General features: G+C 31.8%; 3 protein-coding genes across 4 annotated transcripts in view; 2 read left to right on the forward strand and 1 right to left on the reverse strand.

Moving 5' to 3' along the window:
- Window positions 1-20,985, reverse strand: part of LOC132701389 (uncharacterized) — a 52,004-nt gene extending 31,019 nt beyond the window's left edge. For both annotated transcript variants that reach the window (XM_060669261.1, XM_060669260.1), the window contains exons 1-2: window positions 20,450-20,985; window positions 14,429-14,485 (exon numbers count right to left, since the gene is read on the reverse strand). The gene's annotated coding sequence lies outside the window, so the exon portion shown is untranslated. The remainder of the gene's footprint in view (window positions 1-14,428; window positions 14,486-20,449) is intronic.
- Window positions 4,917-8,900, forward strand: LOC132701390 (uncharacterized). Its single transcript, XM_060669262.1, has 2 exons — window positions 4,917-5,044; window positions 8,393-8,900. The coding sequence occupies exons 1-2, from the start codon at window positions 4,985-4,987 to the stop codon at window positions 8,762-8,764; spliced, it is 432 nt and encodes a 143-aa protein (XP_060525245.1). The 5' UTR covers window positions 4,917-4,984; the 3' UTR covers window positions 8,765-8,900.
- Window positions 14,191-26,769, forward strand: part of LOC132701438 (cytochrome P450 4C1-like) — a 48,433-nt gene continuing 35,854 nt past the window's right edge. Inside the window, exons 1-3 of the mRNA XM_060669320.1 lie at window positions 14,191-14,488; window positions 21,883-21,992; window positions 24,354-24,444. Coding sequence (XP_060525303.1) covers window positions 14,317-14,488; window positions 21,883-21,992; window positions 24,354-24,444 — 373 coding nt within the window. The 5' untranslated portion in view covers window positions 14,191-14,316. The remainder of the gene's footprint in view (window positions 14,489-21,882; window positions 21,993-24,353; window positions 24,445-26,769) is intronic.

Consider the following 26,769-nt stretch of genomic DNA (forward strand, 5'->3'; position numbering starts at 1 on the left):
TTTTCTTTCACTTGAAGTAACTGGCTTAGACAAAATACTTTCATTTTCCAACAAATTTTTCAAGAACCTTTCTAATTTAGTACGATTCATAGAAGCAAAATATTTCATTTTCACTTCACTTACGAGTAAGTCAAGCATTTGAACAGAAAAATATGGATTATTTTGGATAATTTCAACACTGCAAACGTCATTCAAACTTCAGACACTTTTTCTTGTAATTTTTTCATCAAGAAACTTCATTTGATTGACACTTGACAATACATTCTGTATGGTGAGTTAGAATAAAACATGTAATCTTTATAAACGCCTCTAACATGTAAATTGTTATGAGTGCTGTACCGTAATGAAAAGTATGTTTCATTTCTTAAAAAATCGTAACAGAAAAATTTTATTTATGCCTATATTTTTTTAAAAAGTGCACTTTATTGGTGTCGGAATCTATCTAAAAATTTTTTTTTGCCAACAAGATGTGTGTGGAAGTTGTTAAATTTCGAAAATATAAAATACTCTATATTCTATTTGAAATTTCAATGTTGCAACTGATTTCGGGAAGAATCGGCAACACTGCGAAAATATTTTTATATTGTAGGTCGGTAAATATGTTTTTGGCATTTCTTTTTACTATTATTTTTTCCAAATATATATATTTTTATATAAATCTGATAAATTCGTAAAAAATTTTAACAGGCTTCGATGTATGTTAAACATGCATTACTTTACTAACTTTTCAAAAGCCAGCGTATAATGAACAATTTACAAAAAAATAAATGGATCTACGTTTTGCCCTCTGTGGTAGAAAAATGTAACAGTGGCGTGCCCGGGACGATCGGAATGAAACCTAGAGATGTTAGAGAAGGTAACTCGTCTAGTTTGTTAAAATCAGCGTACAGTCACTTGAAAATTGTAGCTCTACCTAAACTTCGACGTTGTACGAATCAGCAACACAAAGCGGCATTTAGCAAAAAAAAAAAAAGTAGATAAAATTTGTGTGCCTTGGTTGGGCTTGGACAAGCCACTAAATTTAGTTTTGATTTTGTTAGCGTCCGAGATAGACAAGGAACAAGTTGTTTTTTCGAACGATTTTTTAAATAAATAAAGAAAAGAAAAATTGAAGCTCTACCGTAAGCACAAAGTGAATGGTCCGACGCATTTAAGGATGACAACGAAAATAGGGTTGTTCGTGAAATTTTTAACTTGAAAAACAATTTGGAAAAGCAGCTGACGCAATGGGAGGAAAGTATCCAGCAGCCCGAAGCTCAAATCACACTCATACAGACCCATATCCAACTACTGCGTACACGTGCTAAAGAATGCAAAGCAATAATCGGCTATTTTGAATATTTGGCTGCAGGACATATTGTATAAAAATTTAAAAAATATTGAGTCGCAACAAAATATTTCCGGTCATTTATTTTAAGAAAGTTAATGTTAGCGAGGACGCTTTTGATCAGACCAAACTTAGGTCTTAAACATCTATGGAACAGCTCTCGAACAAGTCTAGATCAGAGTTAAACAGGTCCATACAGCTACGCAGCAGCTCTCAAATAGATCGAGATCAGATTTAATCAAGATCAAAATAGCTCCGATATCAGGTTAAACAGGTCCAAATATATAGGGGTCAGTAAATAGTTTTGGTTTATTTTAGCTTCTTTTTCTTTAGCAGGAAGATTTATCTCGTATAGTGAACTATCAAGTTGTTGGCAAAATCACCATAAACAAAGGTTAAAAGTAGCTTGTGTTTCCGGATAAATGTTTTCGGCGAATTTAATAAGCAATGTTCAAAAAAATACATACAAAATCATAAATACACAATTGATACTTACAAAACATCTTACAGTGACAAAATATTATTCGCGATTATAGAACATTTTATAATTTCATTAATAATTCAACAATTTATTTTTATAAATCCAGATAATAGCAATAACAAATATTTTTCAAAATTTCAGAAAAGAAAATTATGTCTTTTACCTGTAAACATTTGTCTCAACATTTACAGAGCTTATCGGACAGTATTTTAGTTTTCTAATTTTTACAAATCTAGTTCTCTTTAGAAATTAGTGAAATTGCCTACAAAAATTTCTGAAACATTTTTAGGATTTTGAAGAATGTGTGCTTTGCAGTTACTGACAGAAATTTATTTATAACCGCAATCCCAATTGTACTTGAATTTTTTTGCAATCTACCTCAAATTGATTTATTAAAGCCACCGAGTCCAACCAACCAAAACTAACCAAAAAAGCAGAGGTAGGGTGCAATTTCGTGAGTACTATAGGTACAAAAGAATAATTTTCTTTAAAAATATGAAATTTTCTTCCTCTGTTGGGTTAGAAAAAAGAACTTTTTCATTTATTAGAACGGCAGAAGATGAGTTGTTTAGATCTTGGATAACTTTTTAAACTGATTCTAGTTTTCGGCATAAAATAATGCAGCGGCCTTTTCCTTATGCCAAAAATGTAGTAGATCTTTCTTTTTTCCTATAAAATGATTGGGTAGAAAAATTGTTTAAATACTTCAAAATTGTTGTAATTTATAAAAGCCAAAATTTTCTATAATACCAAAAAAATCGTCTTCCTTTTTATTATATACTGAAAACAAATTAAAATATGATTTATACTTGCAATTTTCGAACAAGCTTCACAAAAAAATTGGTGCCATGCTGTTCATTTTGGTGAAAAACAGGAAAATCTATTATCTGGACTAAACTTGGGTAAGTGAAAGATAAAAACTTTAAAGCGCGAGATAAGCTTTTATAGGGGCTTAATAGCATTTCAATCAAACGTACTGTAGACTACTCTAGCAAACGTTAGATCTTATTCCTCTTGAGCGTATTATGGTAATAGATTGTGCAGCTACTACTTAAGACATTATCCTTTAAAGAAGAAGTAATTTCAGAAAGATATACTGAAAGATTAGCTATCGTAGATTGTAGACTTGAATAAACCTCTTTGTATGTATATTTTGTATTTGTATATAATTTTTGGTATAGGCACAAGTAACAGGGTTTGTTGAAACCCATTTGCAGAAGTAGTAGTTTGTGTAAAATGCAGTAAGTGTGACAAACGTAATTGAAATAGAAGAGCGAATGTGGGAAGCTGATAAATTTAACACTGTAGAGCCTCTTACTATTTCTCTCGACTCCAATGATTATAGCTCTTATTATTATTCGGACCATAACGAAGGGTGAACCGCAGTGGATTTATGCACTATGAAGGAATTCCGACGAATTCCGAACAATTCTAGTGGAATTCTAAAGAACTTATACAGCAAAATGCATTTTGTGTTTCAAGACATTTTAATTACCAATGGAGTTTGGACTGAATATTTTTGAAAGAAATAAAAACAAGCCATTGATTTCTTTAAAAATAAAAAAAATATTTTCGAAATTCTTATTCCATTTGGAGTAAACAAACTTAAAGATGATCTCAACGACTGCTCCAATTTTCTATATAATTAAAAATCCTTGATCAATATGTAAGACCGATTTTTGCAACAATAAAAAATATAGCACCAAAACCACGACCGACCAGCGACGTACTGAATGGCAGACAGATGATCTTACCATTACAGCATTAAGGTATCTGTGGCTACTCGTACTTATTCTTATTTAAACATACAAGTAGTTCCCTAAATCTGCCAGTACTTCAACGTTTATTAACGTTTTTCATTCTCGAATTCGGACATGGATATTTAGTTTTTCACAATTTTATTATTATTGTTATTTAGATTTATAAATATTGTTCTTTATGGTTTAATAGCTCATTTCGCACAATACAAAAGCCAAAAAGTATCATTATTACAAAACAGATAAAACTAATCAGTAATTAAAATTACAGACAACCCTGTATAGTAATAAATTAATTTCACTATTCATATACTATGTTGTATTTGTACTCCCTAATTTTGAAGTGTAGGCACCCAAACAAACATTGATTTAGTTTCTTTATATTCTGTTTAATGGTATTTTTGTTCCTTATTAGTTTAATATAATAATGAATGGGTTTAAATATTTGAAATTAAAAAAATATTTTTAAAGGAATTCCGAAAAGTTCCAGTGGAATTTCTAAGGAATTCTGTCGAATTTCGAGGAATTATGATTAAAACAGGAATTACGCTGTATATCCTTAGCTCTGGAGTTTACCGCTCGGACCATGATGACTAAAATTTGCAAATGAAGTTGTATTGTAAAAAAGGTATGCAAATTAGCGTGACTCATTCGAGGTGAAAACTGAAATAACTAATATTTTAATACTATCATTTTAAGTTATCTAGACTTTACGATATAACTATTAAGTTGTGCACCTTGATTAATGATCCTTGACATTGCAAATTTACTTTAATTTCTCTCTCGCATTAATAAACATAGTATAGTTCGTCTCCCCGTCAAATATCAATAATGTCATCTCCAAAATCTGCAAAAAAATATTAACTTTTCCACGTGATGAATATGCTAAATTTTACTGTTAGGTAGAACTCTAAGACAGGGTTTATAAAGTACATACATACTTTTACATAATATACGACACGACGCGTTCTGTATAATTTTAAATAATCTTAGAGTATGCGCAAGTTACATTTCTACCCTATTATACATACTATTTTAACATGAATAATACCAGAGCGGCTAAAACTTACTGTACTCATGTACTTTATTTTACTTCTATTCTTTAAATCGTAAACTAAGATCTACAGGGCTTTCTGCAACTTTAACATAAAAGATAAGCAAGCGCATCCTATTGTGTACTGAAAATAAGGGTTAGATCTGTTTGAACTTGCTCATAAAAAATGAATCATTAAAATATGGCACGAGAATCTTATTTATATCGAGAAAAACGACACTTCCGACTATAAACGCAATTTAAAATGATGAATATTATTTTCAATCAAAGATAATGGACAGCAACAATAAGTCTGAACTCTGACCTTCGTAGTCGGTGCCACAGAACGCATTCAGTTTGTGCAGATCTTGGCGTAGTGAGAAAGAATGAGAGTTTTTTTGGTATTATTAATATTAGGGCAAATTGGTGTTGTTGTGATATCTAAGGTAATTTACTTTTCCTTTTCTTATCCAATTCGGAGGGTCTCGTCTACATGGTCATACAGGGCTTACGGTACACGGAACAAATTTGTAGCAGATCACCATTTCGCTTTTACACCCTTGAAATTACTTTAAATCCGTTAAACACCGTTACATAAAATTTTTTGATTTGATTTTTATATTGATTCATAATCTGTATCTCAACAAATCTGAACTAACCAAAACTAACCAAAACAAACCCAAACTAACCGAAACCCACCCTAGGAAACCCAGTGTAATGAAAATCAGCTTAATCCAGCCAAACTAACCAAAACTAACTGAAATTAATTTCCGAGTAGTTTTCTTGTATTTTACATTTTATGTACCAGATTTTAAGTAAAGGAAAATTAAACCTAGTTTTATTTATAGGAGTAAAGAACTATTTTCTAAATTACTTTCATACTAGCTTGTCGCAAGAGTGTTAAAATTATGTGTTTTTTAATGGAACTTCGAATATTATAACGCATACAGGAGAGTTGAAGAAACAATTTATGTTAAATTCAAAAAAAAGGTTTTTGTACATGTCTTTTAAAAACTTGAAACATTTTGATGGCCTGCTGGAAAAAATCGGATTTTGACAATATCCATTTTATTTTTTCTGACTTTATTTGAAGTGATATCAAAAAACTAATAACACTTTCTTATTGGCGCATTTAGTGTACTACATCGTAACATTTTCAGATTTCGTTTATATGAAACCATCATCAAATTTATATGTTTATATGGTTCGAAAAAATGTACCAAATGTTTTTATTTACAAATTTAACGATCTATGGTTTTTTAGTTAAAAGGAAATTCATTTTTTTATATTTTTAAGTAAACGTTTCAAACAAATGCACTGATGTAGATAGATATCCCTCATCTGTCACATATTATTTAATATAGTAATTATCGTTGTTGTTACTCTGTTTGTCGAGTCGTTGTTTTTAGAGTAATTGTCATTATTAATAATAATTAATATTGTGTGCCCATTGTGTTGCCGGGTGACCATTATATTTTTCTTATCTACTTCGGAGAGCGTCGTCTAACTACATGATTATACAGGGCTTACGGCACGGAAAATTGCATCCAAATAGTTTTAGATTCTTGGACATGCGCCACTTCCTTTTTAGACACCTTAAATAACTTTAAATCTGTTAAAATTCGATACATTTAATTTTATGATTTGATTTTTATACTGACGTACTGAATTAAGTTGATGCATTTTATGTACCAGATTTGGAGTTAAAGAAAATTGAGCCTACTTTTATTTATGGGAGTAAAGTTCTATTTTTTAAATTACTTTCATAATAGGTTATTCCTAAAGTGTTTAAATTATCGGAGTGTTTTTTGTACTCGCCTATAATATAACATATACAGTACGTCTTAGATAAGGATCCCAAGAATGGGAATTTCAGTACCTGTTGAAAATACAACTTACGTTAAATTAGGAAAAAGTTGTGTTCTTGAAACTTGAAAACATTTTATGGACTGCTGAAATATTTGGAAAAAACGGGAAATTGGCAACATCGATTTTATTTGTTTCTGACGTGATTTTAATAAATTTAAGAAATAATAACACTTCCTCATTGGTACTTTTAAGGTGCTACGTGATGGTTTTTTTAGATTTTATATCCTACCGCCATCAACTTTTTCATTTACATGGTGCGAAAGAAATTACACCATGTATCTGATTCCATTTTTTATTACAAATTCAACGAAGCATCAGATGTCTTTTTTTAGTTAAAAAGAAACTTGCATTTTTTCTATTAGTTATTTCTAAGTAGTCTGTCACATATATATAATGTCATGATAAAAGAGTACTTGTTACACTGTTTGTCAAGCTGTTGTTGTTGGAGTAATTATCATTCTTGTGACTATAGTCGTTAATATTGTTTATTGTTGGATAGCTAATATTGTGTAATATTGTCGAATATGCCGGATGCCCAGTATAGTTATGGAGAAAAGTTTGGCATGCTAACGTCCTACGTTTTGTGCAACAGAACTACTCTAAGTACACCAGCAATATATCTTAATACAAAAAAGCGACCATGTACGTCCATTTTTCTAAAGCTGGCTGGAAATTTAAAAGATTATGGTCGATTTGAAAAGCCATAATCTCGAAAAAGGAACCTTTAGAAGAAACCCAAAATTATGTTTTACAAGCAGTTGTTGCGAAGCCTGATATATCAACTAAGCAAATCAAGGATCATATAAACGGTTTTCGAGAATTTATTTTTTAAGTCCTATAACCATATAACCTATAACTTTCATTAGCTTTGAACCCAAGGCTTACTTGCATCTGCTTTTTGTCGAGTATTCTTGTGATTTACAGTTCATGGGGGGGATAGTTACTTCATTACTTAAGTGTTTTCTTATTTGACGAAGGTAAACACGGTGTAGCACCCCGAACGTTTGTTTTGTTATTTATTGCTAAGAGGAAGTGACGCATGCAAGACGCTTTTATGTCGGGTGCTAAGTGCGACTGTATTCCGAGAATCACTATATTTATCATAAAAAAATATTTGTAATACCTTTAACCAGTTTAACTTGACTTCAAGGCCACCTTCCCATTGAACCATTCAAAGAATATCAAACTTCTCAGTTTTGCATTTAACGCCTCTGAGTTATAGCATTGAGGAACTTTATGACTTTGAGAACCAATCCTAAACTCTTAAGCCCAATACACACAATACAAAATTTCATTGAACATTAAAAATAAGTCCCGGACAGAAAATCGTTCCAGATTTATTGTTCGATCCACATGGAGTTTTGACGATGTTTCCAAGTGTTTCGTAATATTTTTCCTATGTGCATGGGACCGATTGGGTGCATAAAATCAGTCAAAAGAGCGTCCTCCCTTATCAGACGGCGCGTGTATAGTGGTCGAACGAAAGTCCTGCTGCTTTTGGTTTCCAAGGGGAGTAATCTACTCATTTCAAATAACAAATTAGGGATTTGGTTGGGGCTAAGCAAATTGTGGTGCCCGTATTTGGAATTCTAGTTCATTTTTGTGAGATTTTGTTGAAGAACGTTTCCGTCAACTCCCTCTTCGACCACGTTGTTCAAAAAACCATCCAGATTGGAGGTAAAGCATTGTAGGTAATCATTTTATCTCACTTAAGAATTTATTTGACATTTGCAACGTTATTACCCAATAAAGTATAATTATAAATTTCAGTTTTTTACTCTTCTCTTGTTTTTTTTATTATTTATATTAGGTTAGATCCTAGGTTAGGTTCGTGATGTGATTATCCAACTATTATACTAATTTGTAGTGTGTTAGATAGACTTTTCCAAATAATAACAAATAAATAAAAACTGATTTATTTGCAGACGATCTCTAACACGCGTCACAGCAACGAAAAATTTTCTCGGATTTGCAGTGCCAAAGCCACAGCCATAGACGAAGGAATAGCGCAAATGATATTAGCAAGACTTTTGAAAGACGAAGATATTCCGTTACCAACGAATTTTGAAAACAGTGCGTTTTGTTTTCTGAAGAGTTCCGGATTTATAGCAGATGACGGCGATATAAACATAAAACCATTTCTAAATGAGTTAAACGACGAAGACATGGCGGTAGAGGTTCCGAAACAATGCGCCGTTCAAAACGGAAGTCCAACCGAGAAGTCTGGACGATTTTTATCCTGTCTAATTAGATATTACTCGAAAAATCTGGTGAAATATTTATTTATGCAACGTTAAATTAGTGTGGACTTTTTTTTATTCGAGGTTACGATTGCAGCGCAATCCAATTACACGATTATGGTCTGTAACATTGTTTTAACATTAACAATAATTCAGGATTTTTGGTATATCTGATGAAATAAAATTTTCAAAATTAAAATTCGGTGTTTAATACTATTCAAAACATACATGTTGGCCATATAAACCCTTTCAACCTTTGCTCTATTGACTTCACTCACGTCAAATCTAATTTCAACTATTCACTCTGTTCCCTCCCATCTTCACCTATTATCTGTAGGTATGGGCAACCTTTGACATCTCGTGGCAAAAGTTGAATGTGCAAATATGTTCACCGATCGCGTTTCAAGATTGTGTATTAAAGTGGTGTTTATAATTTTTGACGATAGGTATAATTTATAAAAAATAACAAAATGAAATGAGAAAAATAGGTACAGCATTATAATTAAATCGCGAAGTTTTGAATTTATTACAAACTACGACGGTTTAATAGCGACACCAAAATGAATGAAACACTTGAGCCTAAATTTACAAAACTAATCCATCCATATTTGGAGTAATTCCCCTGATATAAAGACGTATAGTATTTTGGCATAAACACACTACGAGTGTCTGGTGGTGTACAGGATATTACCCTGGTGTTTACAATTTGGCGTTTACAGTCGGCCAAGCTGCGAACACACGAAACCATTCGTTTCACGTGCCTAGAAAACAGGACTAATTAGTATCCCTATTGTCTTTTAATGCATTAATTTGTTTATACAAGAACAGTACCAGTTAGGGCCAACTCCAGTTGGATTTAATTCTAACCATTAACTTCAGTTTTAAACCATGAGTAAGCACTATACGAAAAATTCAACCGATATCTTCCATTCGAACCCTGATCGTCAGTAATCCAATCGATTCTAATTTTGTATAAGAAACCCAATAGATATCTTTTACATTATCGGGATTCCATTCGAACTCTGATCTTCAGTAATCCAATCGATTCCAACTTTATATTATAATTGAATATTATCATTTTAAACCCAGTCGATTACCAGATTTCCAGTTGAAATCATTTTTTTTCTGTTAGAAACCCTGTCGGTCTTCAAACCCCTAATGAATCGAAAACAAGGTACTTCCCAGTCGAAATACACATATTTGTACCAGAAATCCAATCGGCTTTCAACCAATAGTCGAATTTCCAATCGCAATTCAATTTATATTTTTTGAGTGACTCCATCAGCATCACCAGAGTCTTGCAACAGAAACCTTCCAGATGAACTGATATGAAGGCAAGTTCTCAAACCATTTTTGGCAATCGATTTTGCATGTAGTAGATTTTGGATCCTTCGTCCCAGTTGCTAAGTTCAACCTGTTGTTCTATTTTCCCAATCCATTTTGAAGAGCTGAAATTTGAGTTCCCAGGGGTGAATTCGGGAATGTTATCGAACTTCGATGTTCTTTTGACGGATAAATTTTTTTTCTTGTATCTTTTACGTTCATAACTGCTAGACCTGCGACTAGAAGCCGGCACAAAGAAGATCCAACATAAACACTGCACACGATGAAAATAATATTTTGGCATAAATAGCCAGCACTTTATTTACGTAATCTCTAGCATCACGACACAACTATGACTGCTTGGTGGTGGACGTATTGTATAGGATGTCACCTTGTTGTTTATAAATTGGCATTTACATGAAAATATCCTATCGCTTTAAGATACTGGATTAAAATACCGCAAATATCTGCAGAAGCTAGTGATCGGGGACAGGGAAGAGGACATCATAAATTAGGGTATTTTTGAGTAGCTTACTGGCTTACTCTTGTCTATTTCAAAAATATTCGGTCCAAACCCCACTAGTAATTAAAATATCTCCAAACACCATATGCATTTTGATGGTTAAGTTCTTTGGAATTCTACTGGAATTCTAAGGAATTCCTCGGAATTCCACTGGCACTCCATGTAATTCCATCGCAATTCATTCATGGCGTAACATAATTCCACTGCCGCTTATCCCTACGTATAATCAATATCTCGTCAAAAACCGGGATTTCTACCTAGATCAGACCCTGATTCTTAGATACTGACTGGTGATGAATGGGAGAAATGAATTTGTTGTAGTGGGTGCTTCGGAAATTCCTCAAAAGGAAATAAAGTTATCATAGCTGCACGAGGTGAGATTTTCAAAAAGCTTTTTTGTTCATTTTTTCAGCGAACTTCGACTTTTCCTATAGTGTTAGTTCTTAATATTGACCTAAGCACAAATATTTAAGAAATTTAAAAAAGTTTAGAGATCTCTTCTGTAAACTTTTATAATTTGATATAGACGAAACTCTTTCTCATAATGTGTTATGCCTTTTTTTATATAAATGCCAATAAAAAAGTCTTTCTTTTAACAACTATAACAGAGTAGAATATACTTACAGCATCGTCCAAATAAGGGAATCTAAATATTTTACCAGGTTAATATCTGTAACCAGGAAAACAACACCAAAATATGTTTTACAAACTTTGGTTATATATAATAAAGTATGGACGGAATCAAATCATCCTTAAAAAAGGCCAAATTGCAAAAAGAAAATTATGAAATCGTTAACACTATCATCGGGTAACATTCAACGATCAGCCACCATCAGGTAGTCCTAAAATAAAATATGGATATTGCTTTTTTGTATACGACGGCATCCCTCCTATCCAATTCTATAAAAACATAACAACATAGCGAAGGAGACGCACGTACAACAATTCGTTCATTTTCTGATTCTGATAATATAACCCATAAAAATTTGATTTCACAGAATATAAAAGGCAAGTCGAATGCAGTTTACATCTGAAATCGCTTTCTGATATGAGATTGGATGGTATTGGTCAATGGATCAGCCCGCACAGATGAATATTAACAACACTGCAATTTAGACCTATCGAGATCGTACAAGAATGAAAAATGTCAAGTATCTCTAAAGATCAGCAAACATAGAAACTGTTTCAGACTTCTTCGTATTAATTCAAAATGGCTGTGTGAAATACATTTACTCCTAGTGGTGGCAATTGCACTTCCTAGTTTTTTCGTATGAGTACTGTTCTGTTAGACATGGCAACGTAGCATGTTAACGTTCCTGCCGTAGAAACTTCTAGGATTTAGTCTATCCCTATCCTCAGGCAACGCAAGATAACCGGCATTGTATTTATTTTAAAAGTCTTTAGGAAATAAATATTCAGTTTCTGAACTAACGTATTAATATAATTGTCTCACAAACCCTCGACAGAACAAATACCAAATTGAACAAAATTTTACGTCCCTTTATCACGTGTCCCACAGATAAGATATTACCGCATGGGTTTGATGGGTTTGATGGTCATGCCAGTGTTGTTTTGCAAAAATGTATCCAAAAACTAATGGCCGTAGAAAAACTATAGTAGGCAATATGTTTTATAATAGTATATTATGCAACAAGTGCGGCAAACGACATTTGAGATAAAGAGTTTACCAAACGTGTTGCATACTATAATTTTTCTACGACAATTCACGAAAAAAATCACAATTTTTCATATTAAAAATAATAACAGATTATCCGGTTGCTAAATTTCCTAATATTCAAACGACATATTTACTAGTTGCCGTTAAACCTATTTGTTTATAGTTCCGATGTACGTTAGATAGATTTAAGGATAGAGCTTTTAAGGAGATACATTTTCGAAGCATTTCTTTCAAAAATTTCTTACTTTGAACTTTTATTTCCTTCAATAGTGTAATCTTCAGTGGACCGTGACGAACTTCTATTATACTTACATTATGGAAGCATATTTTCACATTTTCACTTTTATTTCACACGATAGTGTAATTTGTTTGGGACCTTTTATTAGGAGTAACAAAAAATACTGCAAAGATTGTGAATTGTGAAGAATCATAGACTTTCGCAGATTTTTTAAAGAAATATTTCACTTTTATTTCAGTTGAAAAATTTCAAATTTTTTTCACTTTTTCATTTTTATTTCGCTAAAAAGAGTTTGAAGATTTTCTACAATTAAATGAGACAAAATGTATTTAATATAAGTTAAAAAGACAAAAATTTAAAAAAATAGGGCCAATTTCCCTTAAACACGATCATTATTCATTTTGTTAAAAATATTATCAAACTTTCAGGCAACTACTGATCAAAAACTTCAACCTATTGAATTTTATGCTTCCAACTTATGCAGTTTCGTAGATAATTAAGCGTTATGGTACTTTTTACTGAAAAAGGGGTGTTCCCGTAATTCACGAATTAATAAAGATAAGATTTTGAAATTACGAGACTTTACTAAAGTCGACATGCGAAATGAACATAAATAGGACACTACATTTAATATAGCAAAATTAGCATAAAAGTGACAACATTACATTTTTTAATTCTGCATTTTCAAAAAATGGGATATTATAGATTGGTATTGGAAGTGTTCTAGTGCTTTTTATTAACAGACAACTTTCAAGTTGCACGTAGATTTTCTCATCCAACGGTTTTCTGTTACTAAACGCCAGTATTTTGTTTTTTGTCGCCAATCTTAAGTTTTTCACAACTTACAAACTCTTTAAGAAACAAGTTGTCATTTACGTCTTTTAGGAAAGAAGGCATGATTACTTTACAGTTGATTCTGTTGTAACTATGTAACTATTACCATACGTTCACATACTTACAGATTTTTTTCCATTCATGGTGAAGAGAGAAAAAATTCGAAAACTGCTAAACAGGACCCACGAACAGTTTTGAAAGTAGCTCGTCCGCCAATTGGAACCGAAAATTTAAAAAAATTCCGTGGTAACCCGAACTTAACCAAATACCATTAATACGGTGCAATGAAAATGCAATATGAGAATAATTTGAACAACACCTGTGATCCAGTTCCATAAGTCATCAATTTAAGATTCCCCTATTGCATAATTAAAACTAAGCTTGTTTTTTTTTATTTTACTAATTTTGATTACGAATTTAGACATGTGAGTTTTTTTATAACCTGTCATGGATAACTAACAAAAACCTTTTTTTTCAAAACGTAAATTATAGATTCAATATTAAAAACAAATGGTTGACCCCTTTAAAAAAATTGGATTTCATTTATTTATCTAAAATAATTCAAGATATAAAAAATCTGAGCATGCCACTGAACTCTTAGTAAAAAGACGGTAACATTTGTAATAAGGTTTAGAATAACCGAGATCTTTATCTCTGTTAATAAGGGACATACTCCGTAAAACCATCGAAAAATTGCACTACACTTATCTTTGTCTGAACTGTTTTTTTCTAGCTTTTATATATCATAAAGCAAAGATTTAGTTTTTAGTGGCCGCATTTTTTGCCAGTGAGTGTAGTTGCAATCATTATTTTTAAAAAGATAACGAGAACTACTACGAAAATGCAGCAGCCATGGTGATAAATAATAAACATTACCATTTGTCGCAATCAAAAATGTAGATGCCCTTTGTGACCCGACTCAATTTTGGGCCAAAGATTTGTTGGTTCCTACAAGATATATTAAAAATGTGTTATTGTTATGTTTCAAAATATATCACAGGGTTCTAGCAAACATGTCACTCATTGTTTATTTAGTTCTTCTATATGTCTTCTGGTTCTTGACTGGGCATTCGTTTAGATCGTTTGCTGACGGTATACGAAGAAGGCGAGTAAATAACAAATTACCTGTCCCTGAAGGATGGATACCCATTTTGGGAAATGGTCTACAGCTTCTTGGAAACCCTGGTAAGAAAAAATAAAATATTGTTTATTATAAATTTGACTACATATTCATCCAAAAAATCCATGCCGTTTAGAAGCATGATATGAATATACAGGGAACGATTGAAATATGAAACAAATTCATTTCAAAATCATTACCCATCATCATCATTTATTTTAGTTTGCGCATTTTTTGCAATAAATGAGTAAAGAGAAAATATACAGAAAATAAACAGTGGTCGACGAGACATGTGAATGTGGGGTGGCTATTTTGGTGACAAATACTTTGATCAACATTTTCAGAACATTGATTTTACAATTTTTAAGTGCACTATACAATTTAGTTCATTAGTTATAGCAATCTTATGGTGGCCGTAATTGGAGTGTTTCAACAGGAAAAACCTATTTCTGAACTAGATAGGGCAAATCGAATTACATGCCAAACCTCATGGCGACATCTTCATTACCAACAGATATATAGAGTGTTTATCAATTCCGGCCTTTTTAAAAATTGCCCATAACTTTTTTATTTATGAAAATTTTGAGTTCGGATAAAAACATTATTTTCTCATCAAGGAATACAACTTTCTTATTTTATATAGCAATCTTAGTTGGCTATGGTCTTAAAAAAATGCCCAGTCCTTTTCAGCCCTGTAAACTCGTTAGTATCTACATTTGTTTATGTATTAGTAGGCCGTGCATAGTATATTGAAAAAGACGTCACATAGAAACCTTCGAAATAATTTAACAAACACTGCAACTTTAAAAAAGATAAGGCCGATTAGAAATACGTAAAGTGAAAAACATGAAACCAGCATTTGTAGCGTCAGCTTGTGCCCGTGAAGATATTCTTGGATTTTCCAATACCACTCCAATTATATTCAAATCCCGGATTTCCTGTGATAGTTGGTTAAATTATTTTTTAACGTCCGAAATATTCGCTTGTCTGATTGATGCTGCTCTGTATATGTACTGAAATAAAATTCATTGGCTGCGCTTTTGTTTGACAAAATGTAAAACTGTATCATGTACTTTTCATAATTTTGGTACATTTTAAATTGCTAAATGAACTAAAATCTTAAGTTTGGCCACTAAAATTTTGTCTGACAATACACAAAATTCAATAAAGAAAGTAATTGGAACACCTGATTTTACAAAGTCTAAACGTGTTAGTGGGTAGGTTGCTAGATTTTGGGCATTTACTATATTTTCGACACTAATTTATCTTAATTGCAAAGGTTCGACATTTTGAACCAGTTTCTCATAAATAGTAATTGATGGAAGTTTTAATCTGAAATTAATTATGTCTATTTTTTGAGAAACATTACAGTTTAAAAGGAAAACTAAAGAAACTTTCTTAATTATTTCAATACTTTGTTGATTTGGGCATTGGCAATATGCTTTTTCCTATGAATAGGGGATTACTAAAATTGAATTGCCTTTTAATTGAGTAACCGATGTTTCTAAGTATTTTACCTGTATCATTGGGCAATGGTTAGTTAAATTAATTGTTTGTGGAATGCAGGGTTCATTTTTTTTAAGTAAGTTTCGTGGGCATAACGACATTTCTTCAATTTTATAACAGTTTTCTTTTAGGTTGAAGAAATCATCCATGGATTTTAATAGGTTATTTATAACAGGTATATTATTATTTACAGGTATCGGGTAGATACGATAGAGAGTAAACGGTTTATTTAATATTAAAAGTACTGCCATATAGAATATAATAAGTTCATTCTTAATTATGACGTCTCATAATATTTGATATTATCAAAGGGAATTCGTGTTTTCGGGTCAAGTTTAGCGATGACGTTCTTAAGTTCTTTATACTTAAAAATGCTGTGATGCATTACGTTTATTTCTGCGAAGTTAATAAATAGTAGTCTATACGTTACTACGGATTTCATTAATAACGCGGAGATTGTTCTCTAAATTATCGAGTAAGATAATAAAATATGATGTCGTCGTTAGCGTCTGTGTCATTTTTGCTAAATAGTTAATTTGAGTCAGTATTTCTTGTTGATTAATTTTTATATTATTCAATTGGGAGTCTTTTGTTAGTCGTTTAACAATCGTTTGAGTTGAGGATATATCTTAGTGAAGAATTTCTTGATTTTCATGTAGTGTTTTAATATATTGATCATGACGTTCACCATCGTCTGCGTCTGAGCTTTTCCCCAGAAATTAAAGAGTCCTCTTTTTATTCTTTTATGTAAAGTAGTATAATGATTAACAAAAGTTTGAATAGATTCTGCTTGGTCTATAAGATCTAAAGTTCGGGTTATCAATAAGTGGCCTGTAGGTGTATTTAAATTGTTTAAAGTCGAATTAATACTTAAAAGCGTTGACTTTGTTGCTTTTATACTATCTTGTAAGTTAGTTAGATTAACATGATAGTAGACGTGATGGAAGTTCGTTATTATATAACTATCTCCTTCGTAGACTGGTAATAGAGGGTTTTCTATTTCTTCTATTTTATATTGCGCACTCACAAGCATTGGCAGTAGGAGTACAGTAGCCTTCATTCTTATACCTGAAATTACAAACATCTTTAGGGTGTCTTTGATTTTTAAATTCTATCAACTTATATTTGGGTTGTAGTTTTTGAGGTGTATTTATTAATTGATTTGTACCTTCGGGTATTTCAGGGTCATTTTCACGTTTTTCGTTTAATTTAGCTAAAGACGTTCGCTTTCTTGGCATTAAGTTTCACGTTTATTTTTTCGTTAAGTTCGTCGAAAGTACGCGCGAGGTCATATATATAATCGGTTTGTAGTTGATTTAAGTTTTTCTCGAAATTTAGTTGGTAATTAAGATTTCCTTATAGAATTTGGAAAGGAGTATATTCATGGGAAGAATATATGCTATTATTATATTTTAGAATTACAATATCCATTAGTTCTTGAATCTTTTTGGTACGGTGATCGTTTCTAAGGGCAACAAGACTTTCCTTAATAGTTGAATGTAATCTTTCGACTGGTGAATTCGAGTTTGGGTTATATGGTGTAGTATAGTGTAATTCTATTTTATATGTTTTACACAAATCCTATAGTAATTTACTTTTAAATGTCTGCGCGTTGTCAGTTGTGATTTTACTTGGCGTACCATGGTGTGAAAGGAATTTAATTAGGTTTTGGCATATTTCGAGAGATGTTTCGTTGATAGGGTATGCCGCTGCAAATTTAGAAAAGTTGTCCAATATCGTAAGATATTTTTGTCCTGAAATTGAATATATATCCATATATATGTATTCTAAAGGTTTAGATCCAAATGGCGTTGGTTTATAAATGGCCTTGTAAGGATGTCTATCATATTTAGTTTTCTGGCATACTTCGCATAAATTGACAAAGTTAATTACGTCTCTTTCAAGACTTGGCCAATAATACTTTTGTTTAATATTTTTATTATTTTCCGTCATTCCTCGGTGAGATGTTTTTGTAGTATGATATCTGTTTACTATTTCTTTTTGTTCGTCCTGGTCGGTTACGTCTTCAAGCAAGGTATTAGAAATAACTAATTTAAATGCATTATTTTTAAATGTTTCCTGGAAGGTACTTATAATTACTGGTTCTAATTCTTTATTCCAAAAGTATAAGCAGTAAGTATCTGGTGGTAAGTTGTCTCGTAATAACATTTGAATTCTTTCCATTATTGGGTTTTCGTTTATGTACATCGTTATTCTCTTCTTAATTTCAAATAGTTTTTCTATTCGAACGTGGGGTTGTTCTTTTTCAGTCCATTTAAATATAATTTGATTTTTAAACGTATTTATTGCTTTATTAACGTCTGGTACTCCTATGATTGGGTTTTCCATAGATGAATGTATAGTTTCCGTATCAGAGTTACTTTTTTCGTTTTGGGTTACTTGCTCACTTATTGATGGTTGAGGGTTGTTTTCTTCGTCCGGTTGTGATATCTGATATTTTATTTTATTCGGAGGTCTTATTTGGATATCTGAGATTATGTTAATTTTGGGGTTCTTTACGATGTCGCTTTGATTCGGTAGGTGGCATACAAGAATTTCTATATTTTCATTCTTAAATATATAGTCGATTTACTTTTTGCCAATCTAGTTGGTGTAATCCGCAACCTATTTTAGGGATTGCTATTTTTACTATATAGTTTTCTTTAGCATGGGTTTTCATTTTATTTAGGGCTTTCCATAATGTGAAATAAGTAGGTTTTTTACTGGACTTTTCCTTAGTAATTAGGTAATAAATAAATCTATTATTTTTGTCATCAAATAGCGTAGCTATTCCTCCTGGTTTTGGATTTTGGTTTAGAAGATATTTTACATTTTTAAAATTATTTTTAAAGTCTACGGCGATGCCTTGATCCATTCTAAGGTCAGCTGCAACACAATGTGCTAGCGAGTAGTTATTTTGTTCAAATAAATCACCTTTAACTTCCTTAATTATATTTGCTAATTTCTAAAAATTGAGCAGATTCATTATCAGTCATTATTTTCTGTGGTTGTCCGAACAAGTTTTCCTGTGATTCAAAAAAGTGTTTAATTTTTTCATGCCAAATGTATTGATCATCTTTTTCTTCATTTTTTTCTCCTGTAATTTTAATTTCCACCTGACTAATTTCGAGTTAGGTTCCTTAAGAGAGAAGAGTCATTGTAACGGCTTGTGATCCGTTATTATCGTAAATTTCCTACCAAACAGATATGGTCGAAAATACTTAGTAGCCCACACGATAGCGAGAAGTTCTATTTCTGTCGTAGAATAATGGCATACTGCAGAGTTGAGTATTCGGCTGGCGTATGCTATTGTTAGATCCGATCCTATAGGTCCTTGCGAAAGTATTGCACCAATTGCATAGTTCGAAGCATACGTTGTTAAGACAAAAGTTTTATTAAAATCCGGGTATTGTAGTATAGGGTTATTAGTCAATATATTCTTGCAAAGATTAAAAGTTGAGACGAATGCTTTATCATGGGTTATTTTAACGTTTTTCTTTAGGCAATGTGTCAATGGTTTTGTAATTTTTGCGAAGTCTTTAATGAACTTCCTATAGTATCCAACGAGGCCCAAAAATGATTTAATTTCTTTTGGAGTACTAGGGATTTTAAAATTCTTAATAGCCTCAATTTTCTTCGGGTTTGGTTTAACTCCATCCGGGGTTACTACATGTCCTAAGAATTCTACTGTCTTCTTTAAAAATTCTGATTTATCTAATTGTATCTTCATATGGAAGGAGGAAAGTCGTTCAAAGACTAATTTTAATGAGTTTAGATGTTCCTGCAGACTAGTTAAAAATATTATTATATCATCCATGTATACAAGACATATTTTACCCAATAGTCCACGCAATATATTACCCATCGCACGCTGGAATGTAGATGGTGCGTTCTTCAGTCCGAAGGGCATACGTGTGTATTCATAGTGTCCGTATTCTACGTTAAACGCTGTTTTCGGAATACTTTCAGGATCCATTTCTATTCGATCGAATCCTCTATATCGGCGATATTTGGTATTGGATATTTATCGTCTATTGTTTTTTCATTTAATTTCCTATAGTCTATCACGAGTCTCCATTTCCTACATCCGGATGCGTCTGCCTTTTTGGGTACTATCCAGACTAGTGAGCTCCAGGGAGAACTTGATGGTCGAATTATTCCTCCTTGTAGCATTTCTTCTACCTGTCTATTCACTTCTTGTTTATAGATATACGGGTATCGATAGTTTTTCGCATGTACGGGAATTTCATCACTAGTTCTAATAATATGTTTAACTTGGTTTGTAAAGGTTAAAGTGTCTCCGGGTTTATGTAAAATTTGTTCGAATTTTTTAATACGTCTAAAGAGCTGTTCCTTTTCTTCTAGATTTAGGTGTTCATGCCGTATTAAATTTTTTATATCGATTTTCCCAGTAATTTCTTTTTTTATTGTCGGGTTATTAAAGGCCGTTGTTTCAAAATTAAAGATTTCAAAATTATTAAGTTCAAAGGGTTCTAACACAGTTTAGTAAACGCACTTACAATTATATGTTCCTAGTCTCGTTCCTGTATCAAATGGTCACGTCCAGTTGAGAAGCTGCTCTTTCCCAAGAACGGTGCCGTTTGTAGTGGATGCTGGCTCAGGCTAGTTCGTCCTACTGGCTATCGAAATGGCGTACCAATGGTCGATGTTGCCAAGAGCCCCAAGTGCTCCGTGTAACGATGATGTTTTGAAATCCTTTTCTTAACTGTTGAAACAGAAGTGTGTCACGATCCCTTTCGCGATGCACTGATGATCCAAACTGGCGTTTCAGCACACTAATCGCGAAGAAACTTTCGAGAAGTACAATGCACTGACAATCCAAAAACGGTAATCTAGCGCACCAATCTCGAGTAAATTTTCGAAAACACTCCGAAAAGGATCGTACCGACTGCGCCAATTTTATTTCTGTCCGCAAAACTTGTATTTCTAAAAACGATTTTTATTCAATACGAGCGTTTACAGGCAGCGTTACGACAAGAAGCGACTTAAGAGACTAAATAAGCACATGAACAATACTTGTATTTATAGTATATAAAAGCTGAATAAGCTTATCCTTATCGAATGCGTTCTTATTATTATATCGGTCATCATAAATAGATATATAACTGTACCTTGAAAAATTAATAGTTCATTACATTGTATGCTATTTGCCATTAGACCAGTAAAGATTCATTTAGAATTTTTTCCATGATCAGGGGACCGGGTAAATATCGCAACCTCCTAGATACAAATTTTCAAAAATTAAAGAAAAATTATTAAAATATGTAGGTTGTGCCATTTAAAATTCTAAAGTTACTGTCGTTTGCGCTCATACCGCAAGCATTGACTACATATTATCAAAACATTGGATATTCAACCTATGTTAACTCTTCTAAATTTCGAATCGCTATCTCAAGCAGTTTAAAAGTTATAAAGTGTTTTTGTGTCACCCGGTATATTGGTCTGTGAATGGATTGTTTTCAATTGTTGAGCAATAAAGCTATTACTATTATTATTATTATTATTATTATTATTATTATTATTATTATTATTATTATTATTGTATTCTGTTATTAAAATAAAAAAATATATATTTGTCCATGAAAATACAAACATCCCGTATACTTCACTACTTAATATTTTAAATGTATAAGTGAATCCAAACAACTATTATTATTAAGATTATTTAATTTTTTGACAGAGTCTGGGTAAGGCACAATTAATTTTCAAAATCTATAAACCAAATATTTGTACAGTTTACTGTTACTATATTATATATAATTATAGCAAATAAATTTTAAGTTTCGGTTTCCTGATTTTAAAATTAAACGAGTTCTTGATTCAAGAAATTTCGATGTATCGCTATAAATAAATTTCAATAATATTTAATGCAAAATATTGAATGTTCAATATAGGGTATCAAAACCTATATTTGTTGACTATTTTATTGCAGATAATGTTTTCAAAGTTCTGAGGAAATGGGCTCAACAATATTATCCAATTTACGCTGTACATTTGGGGCCTAAAATTGTAGTTTGCGTTTTTGGACCAGATGAAGTAGAGGTGAGTTCTTTACGTTGCGGATGGCATGCATTACATAGTATTATAAGAGGCAAACCAAAACTAAAAAAGGACTAAAAAATTTGAAAACAAATTATCCAAAATTTTAGTTTAATTTTCTGGGATAAAAACAAAAATTTTGCAATACATGTAAATTATTTATATAGCGAATTTCTTAAGTCCTCCGATGTATTTGGCCCTTCATTTTTTCCTATCTCCCCAGTCATCATGTATTATTTCCCTGTCTATGATAGTCTCTCTAATCCCGTCTATGAATTTTCTTGCTGCCCGTTGCCTCTGTTTTTTGACTTATATTACCTCTTATTACTTGTCTATACGTTTATCCTCCTTACGTAGTCATGTTGTTTCTATTGTATCTCTACTAGTGAATATTGTTCCTGTGTTTTTGAAAAGACGAAGACTCTATTTCGGCTGCTCAGAATTTTTTAGCACTTGCTTTAAATTGGAAAAAACTAAATTGTTTAAAATAATGATAATTGATATAATAAGCAACATAAGGTTTTAGTGTGTTTTAGGAAAATCTGTCCAACAAAAAATCAAAGATTTTAAAAGGATGTAGCCTTAAACTTGGCGCAAATGATATTTCAAACCCACTGTATTGAAATACAATAGTAAATGATATGATCGTCTTTTAGGCCATTAATTATCGGTTCCATATGACTTTTGCGTAGTTACGTTCTTCGTTAATATTTTACAAACTTCTTTTAGAGGCACCGTATCGTATGATTTTCAATTCATGAACACCAGTTGTGTCAACTGAATGGATCTTCTTTTTCCATCAATTCAACAACAATTACCAAACAGAGTTTATAATCATATTTGGTAATTTATAATTCAAAAGAGCGAAGGATACTTTTAATAAATAAATATTAATAAAATTAGTCTACCATTCAAGGATATAATTAATGGTTTTAAGTTGACCCAAGTTTTTTGTAATTATTTTTCACTTCACTAAGTTTTAATTATATTTATTAATTTAATTAATTTAATTTATTATTAAATATAAATCAATTTATTGATTATATCTTTTCGTCAAAATTCGGCGCAGTAATAAGGTGGTAATCTAAGGGGTATATTACTGAAGTCTTTTAAGACCTCGTCTAGGAAAAAAGTTGTATCATACGATTTGGTTCTTAAAATTTCAAATAGTTGATGTTTTGTATAAGTATCTTCAAAATTAAGGTCCTGCTGATTAAGCAACTGTTGTAATACCTCTTTTTTGCTGCTGATCGTTTGGTAGTTTTTTAGCTGAAGTGCAGTGGTAACTAACATTTACATAAACTACTACGCTGCCTGGTGGGATATTTGGAAGAGGAGAATTTTTTATCCAATTTTCAAAAAATTCAGTTGCCATGGTAGTCTAATGAGCAATATTTAATGTTTTTTGCTGAAAGTAGCAAAGCGTTTAGCACCTAACCTTTCATCGATCCGCAGTACAAAGTGCTAAGTACTAAATGCAGTTCAATGAAAAATGTTTCCACCTTTTCTTCATAGTGTCATACGACTGCGCTTGATAATATTTGTAAATCTAAATGCGATTTTGTGCACAAATTGGTGCAATGTTTCACGACTGCCAGTAAATCGTCCATTTTATTTTAATTTCTGTTGCAATAATTCGCGTGGCTATTTCTGATTACACTCTTATATCGCATACACTTTCATTATGTCTTTGTCACATCGTTCCTTGTATTCTAGTTATTATCATGAAATTGATGCAGAGCTAAGCTTGGAATGCCAGTTAATTTCAGTGTCCTTGGGGCAGCTTCTATGCCTTCTGACCTGCAAAAAAAAATTGTATAAAAATATATAAATTATTCTGGCATTTTTTTATGTGCTATGTAAAAGTTTTAGGAATGTTATAGTAAAGGTTGACTGGTGTTTTTTCAAATAGTTTTTCACTTCTTAGAGAATTGTGATGAGAGTGTTAAGAAACGAACAAATTCTGCCCATAAAAATTGTGCATTTTCTCAAAATGTACTTCCTGAGGATGATGAAGGATATGTGAAATTTTGTAGGTGGCTTTAGAATATGTGCCATCACGAGCCTTAACAATTGTGGTATACTTAATGGCCATAATGGATATAAACATAAAACATAAACATTATTAAAGAAGGCCTCAAATCAAGTTAGAATTTTAGGTTCATTTTATGCTTGCTATGGGGTTTTGTGTTCAACAATTCTTGGACAATTTATTTTCGACTGTAGTTTATCACTTTCCCTTTTTGGAAAAATAAAAATTGATTTTTATTATACACATAATAAAAAAACTCTGGAACAACAAAAGTACACTTAATTTTTCCTTTTTCTTTGACTTTGTGTATAATCGTATTTTATTCGTTGTAGGCAGTAATATCAACTACAAAACACAACACCAAAGCCGATGTTTATAGATTCTTAAACCTTTGGCTTGGAACGGGACTTCTAACTAGTGCAGGTAAACAATAATAAAATAATCATAACAATATCAAAAGAAAATTATGCTTGACACAAAAGAAGAATATTCATAGTTAGATATTCTGCTCCGGCAGAACAGTGACGTAAGCGCAAAATTTTTTGAAATTAAATTAAGTTCATCATTAATCTTTAAATGGTTTAATATACATGGTAAAACTTACTTACTACATATATACAACTTACGTTTTGAAAGTCACAATTATGCATGCAAAGCTATAGGCATAAATACTAATAGTTCATTTTCGTTTTTTGCTTCTCTTGGAAAAATATGGCGATATAATACACCTACTACTATAAAAATTGATGCGATTCAGGGGGTTATGATATTTTCGTTTAAAATCGCATGCCTCTAAATTTCACCCACTAACCTTCTTCTTTTTTGGATTTTGGAAGTAACCAAAAACTTAACACTTAACTTTTTTTGCCTAAAGATCTAATGCGATCTGGACATATTTCGAGAAAATATGGCCTAAAAAATTCCGCATCCAAACTTATTGACGATATGTCTCCCGGTTATTGAATGCTGCACGGTTAAAAACGAGATATCATAATTCTTTTTCATTGTTGCTTTATCAGTTCCTGTACTATTGGCATTATGCAGGGCTTCTATATTTCTAATAGCTATATGGCTAGATCAATCGAAATATGTATGCTAACTGCTAAAGGTATGGAATTATCTTTTGGAAGGGTAGTGGTCAACTACAGAGAATTTTCGTGGTTCAAAAAAGGACTCTTCGCACTGTCAAAAAAATGCAATTTAGAGAGAGCTGTAGAGTGGTGTTCAAGCCTGAAGGTATTTTTACTGTATATGCTTTACATATTTATGAAGCATTGATATTCTTTTTTAAAATCGAAAGGACTTCGAACTACAGGAGTCCTTATTACATGTGCCTGAGATTGTATAATAAATTACTAAATTAGGTGAAAACAATTGCAAATCAAAAAATCTTTAAATACACAATAAAAAAGTTATTGATAGAGTTAGAACCTTACTCCATAGAAGTGCTTTTTCCTTTTTTGACGCCGATTTCCTTTGTGTTTAGTATATTATTTTTAGGTAATGTATTTATGACACAATGTGAAATAAAGTTGATTATTATTATTATTATTATTATTATTATTATTATAACTGTACAGAGTGAGTCAACGATAGAGTAAAGTTCTTTTTCTACTCCCCTCTGTAAAATACCTAATTACACACCGATCTAGCGTGCGGAAAGCGTCACTATACCACGTTAGTTTCGTTGAGATTCCCGAGATGGCCGTATTTGTCCAAATGTTCATTTGTCCAAATCGTATCGGTGCGTTCGGGGCTCGTTCGAGGTTGCGAGGGAGGGAGGCCGGCAAAGCGTTTCCGGGGAGAAAGAATTTTTCTCGATAGAGAATAATTACGATTTGTTTACATCTGTTAATATTTACAGTGACTCAGCTTCAAAGATTCAGTTACATTTTAATTAATCAAGGAGCCAAAGCTATCATAAATATGTTTGATTAAAAGTTGTCCATTTTTTTTTAAATAAATCATTGCGCTCATAGTAAAATTGTATTTTTACTTACCTTTTACTCGGAAAATTGCATGCGGCGATTATCACGAATCATGAAAGGTTAATAAAAACGTGTTCCCAATTGTTCTCACAGCTAAAATTATTATTGCAATTCAGCAATTCAGCTGCAACTATTTTGAGGATATGGTTGACAATTAAAACACTTTGGATTATGCAAAAAATTAACCAGCTACTTAGCATACCCAAGAATCAAAAAGTAAGTTATCTAAGTAGTTATCAGGATAACAAGTATGAAAAATTTAAATTGCATTAAAATTTTAGAAAAGAACAGCGCCCATTACTTAAAGATACCTATTTTAAAAGGTCAAATTGTAAAATAAAAATCTCTTAGTAAATTTTATTTTGTTTGTAAGTACACTGTACAGTGAAAACCACTTATATATAATTAATAATTAACCAAATTAAAATAATTTAACCGCATTTTATAAATTAGTTTGCTATCTGAGCCGTTGTAGTTTAACCTCTCTTTTTTTTTTTAATAAATGTTTCGACCGCTTTTGGGTGTTCGAAGCCGGCTCCTAGGGTGATTTGGACAAATGCACATTATAGCGATAAAATTATTTACTTTGGTTAATTATCTATAAAGCTGGTTTCCACTATACAGTGTACATACACACAAAATAAAATTAACGGTTTACAAAATAAAGTAGAGGTTATTGTACATTATATAAAAAACAATAAATTGCGCTATTGTTTAAGCTAAAAACACTTACAACTTCTATTAAACATACTACAATGAG

Source organism: Cylas formicarius, unplaced genomic scaffold, assembly GCF_029955315.1.
Source record: "Cylas formicarius isolate icCylForm1 unplaced genomic scaffold, icCylForm1.1 PGA_scaffold_4__25_contigs__length_36172078, whole genome shotgun sequence".
Lineage (NCBI taxonomy): Eukaryota > Metazoa > Arthropoda > Insecta > Coleoptera > Brentidae > Cylas > Cylas formicarius.

Excerpts from the sequence above, each read along its gene's own strand:
- LOC132701390 (XM_060669262.1), top strand. The coding sequence starts at position 4,985 with ATGAGAGTTTTTTTGGTATTATTAATATTAGGGCAAATTGGTGTTGTT. Across the intron at positions 5,045-8,392 it reads GTGTTGTTGTGATATCTAAG|ACGATCTCTAACACGCGTCA; the intron begins GTAATTTACTTT and ends ATTTATTTGCAG.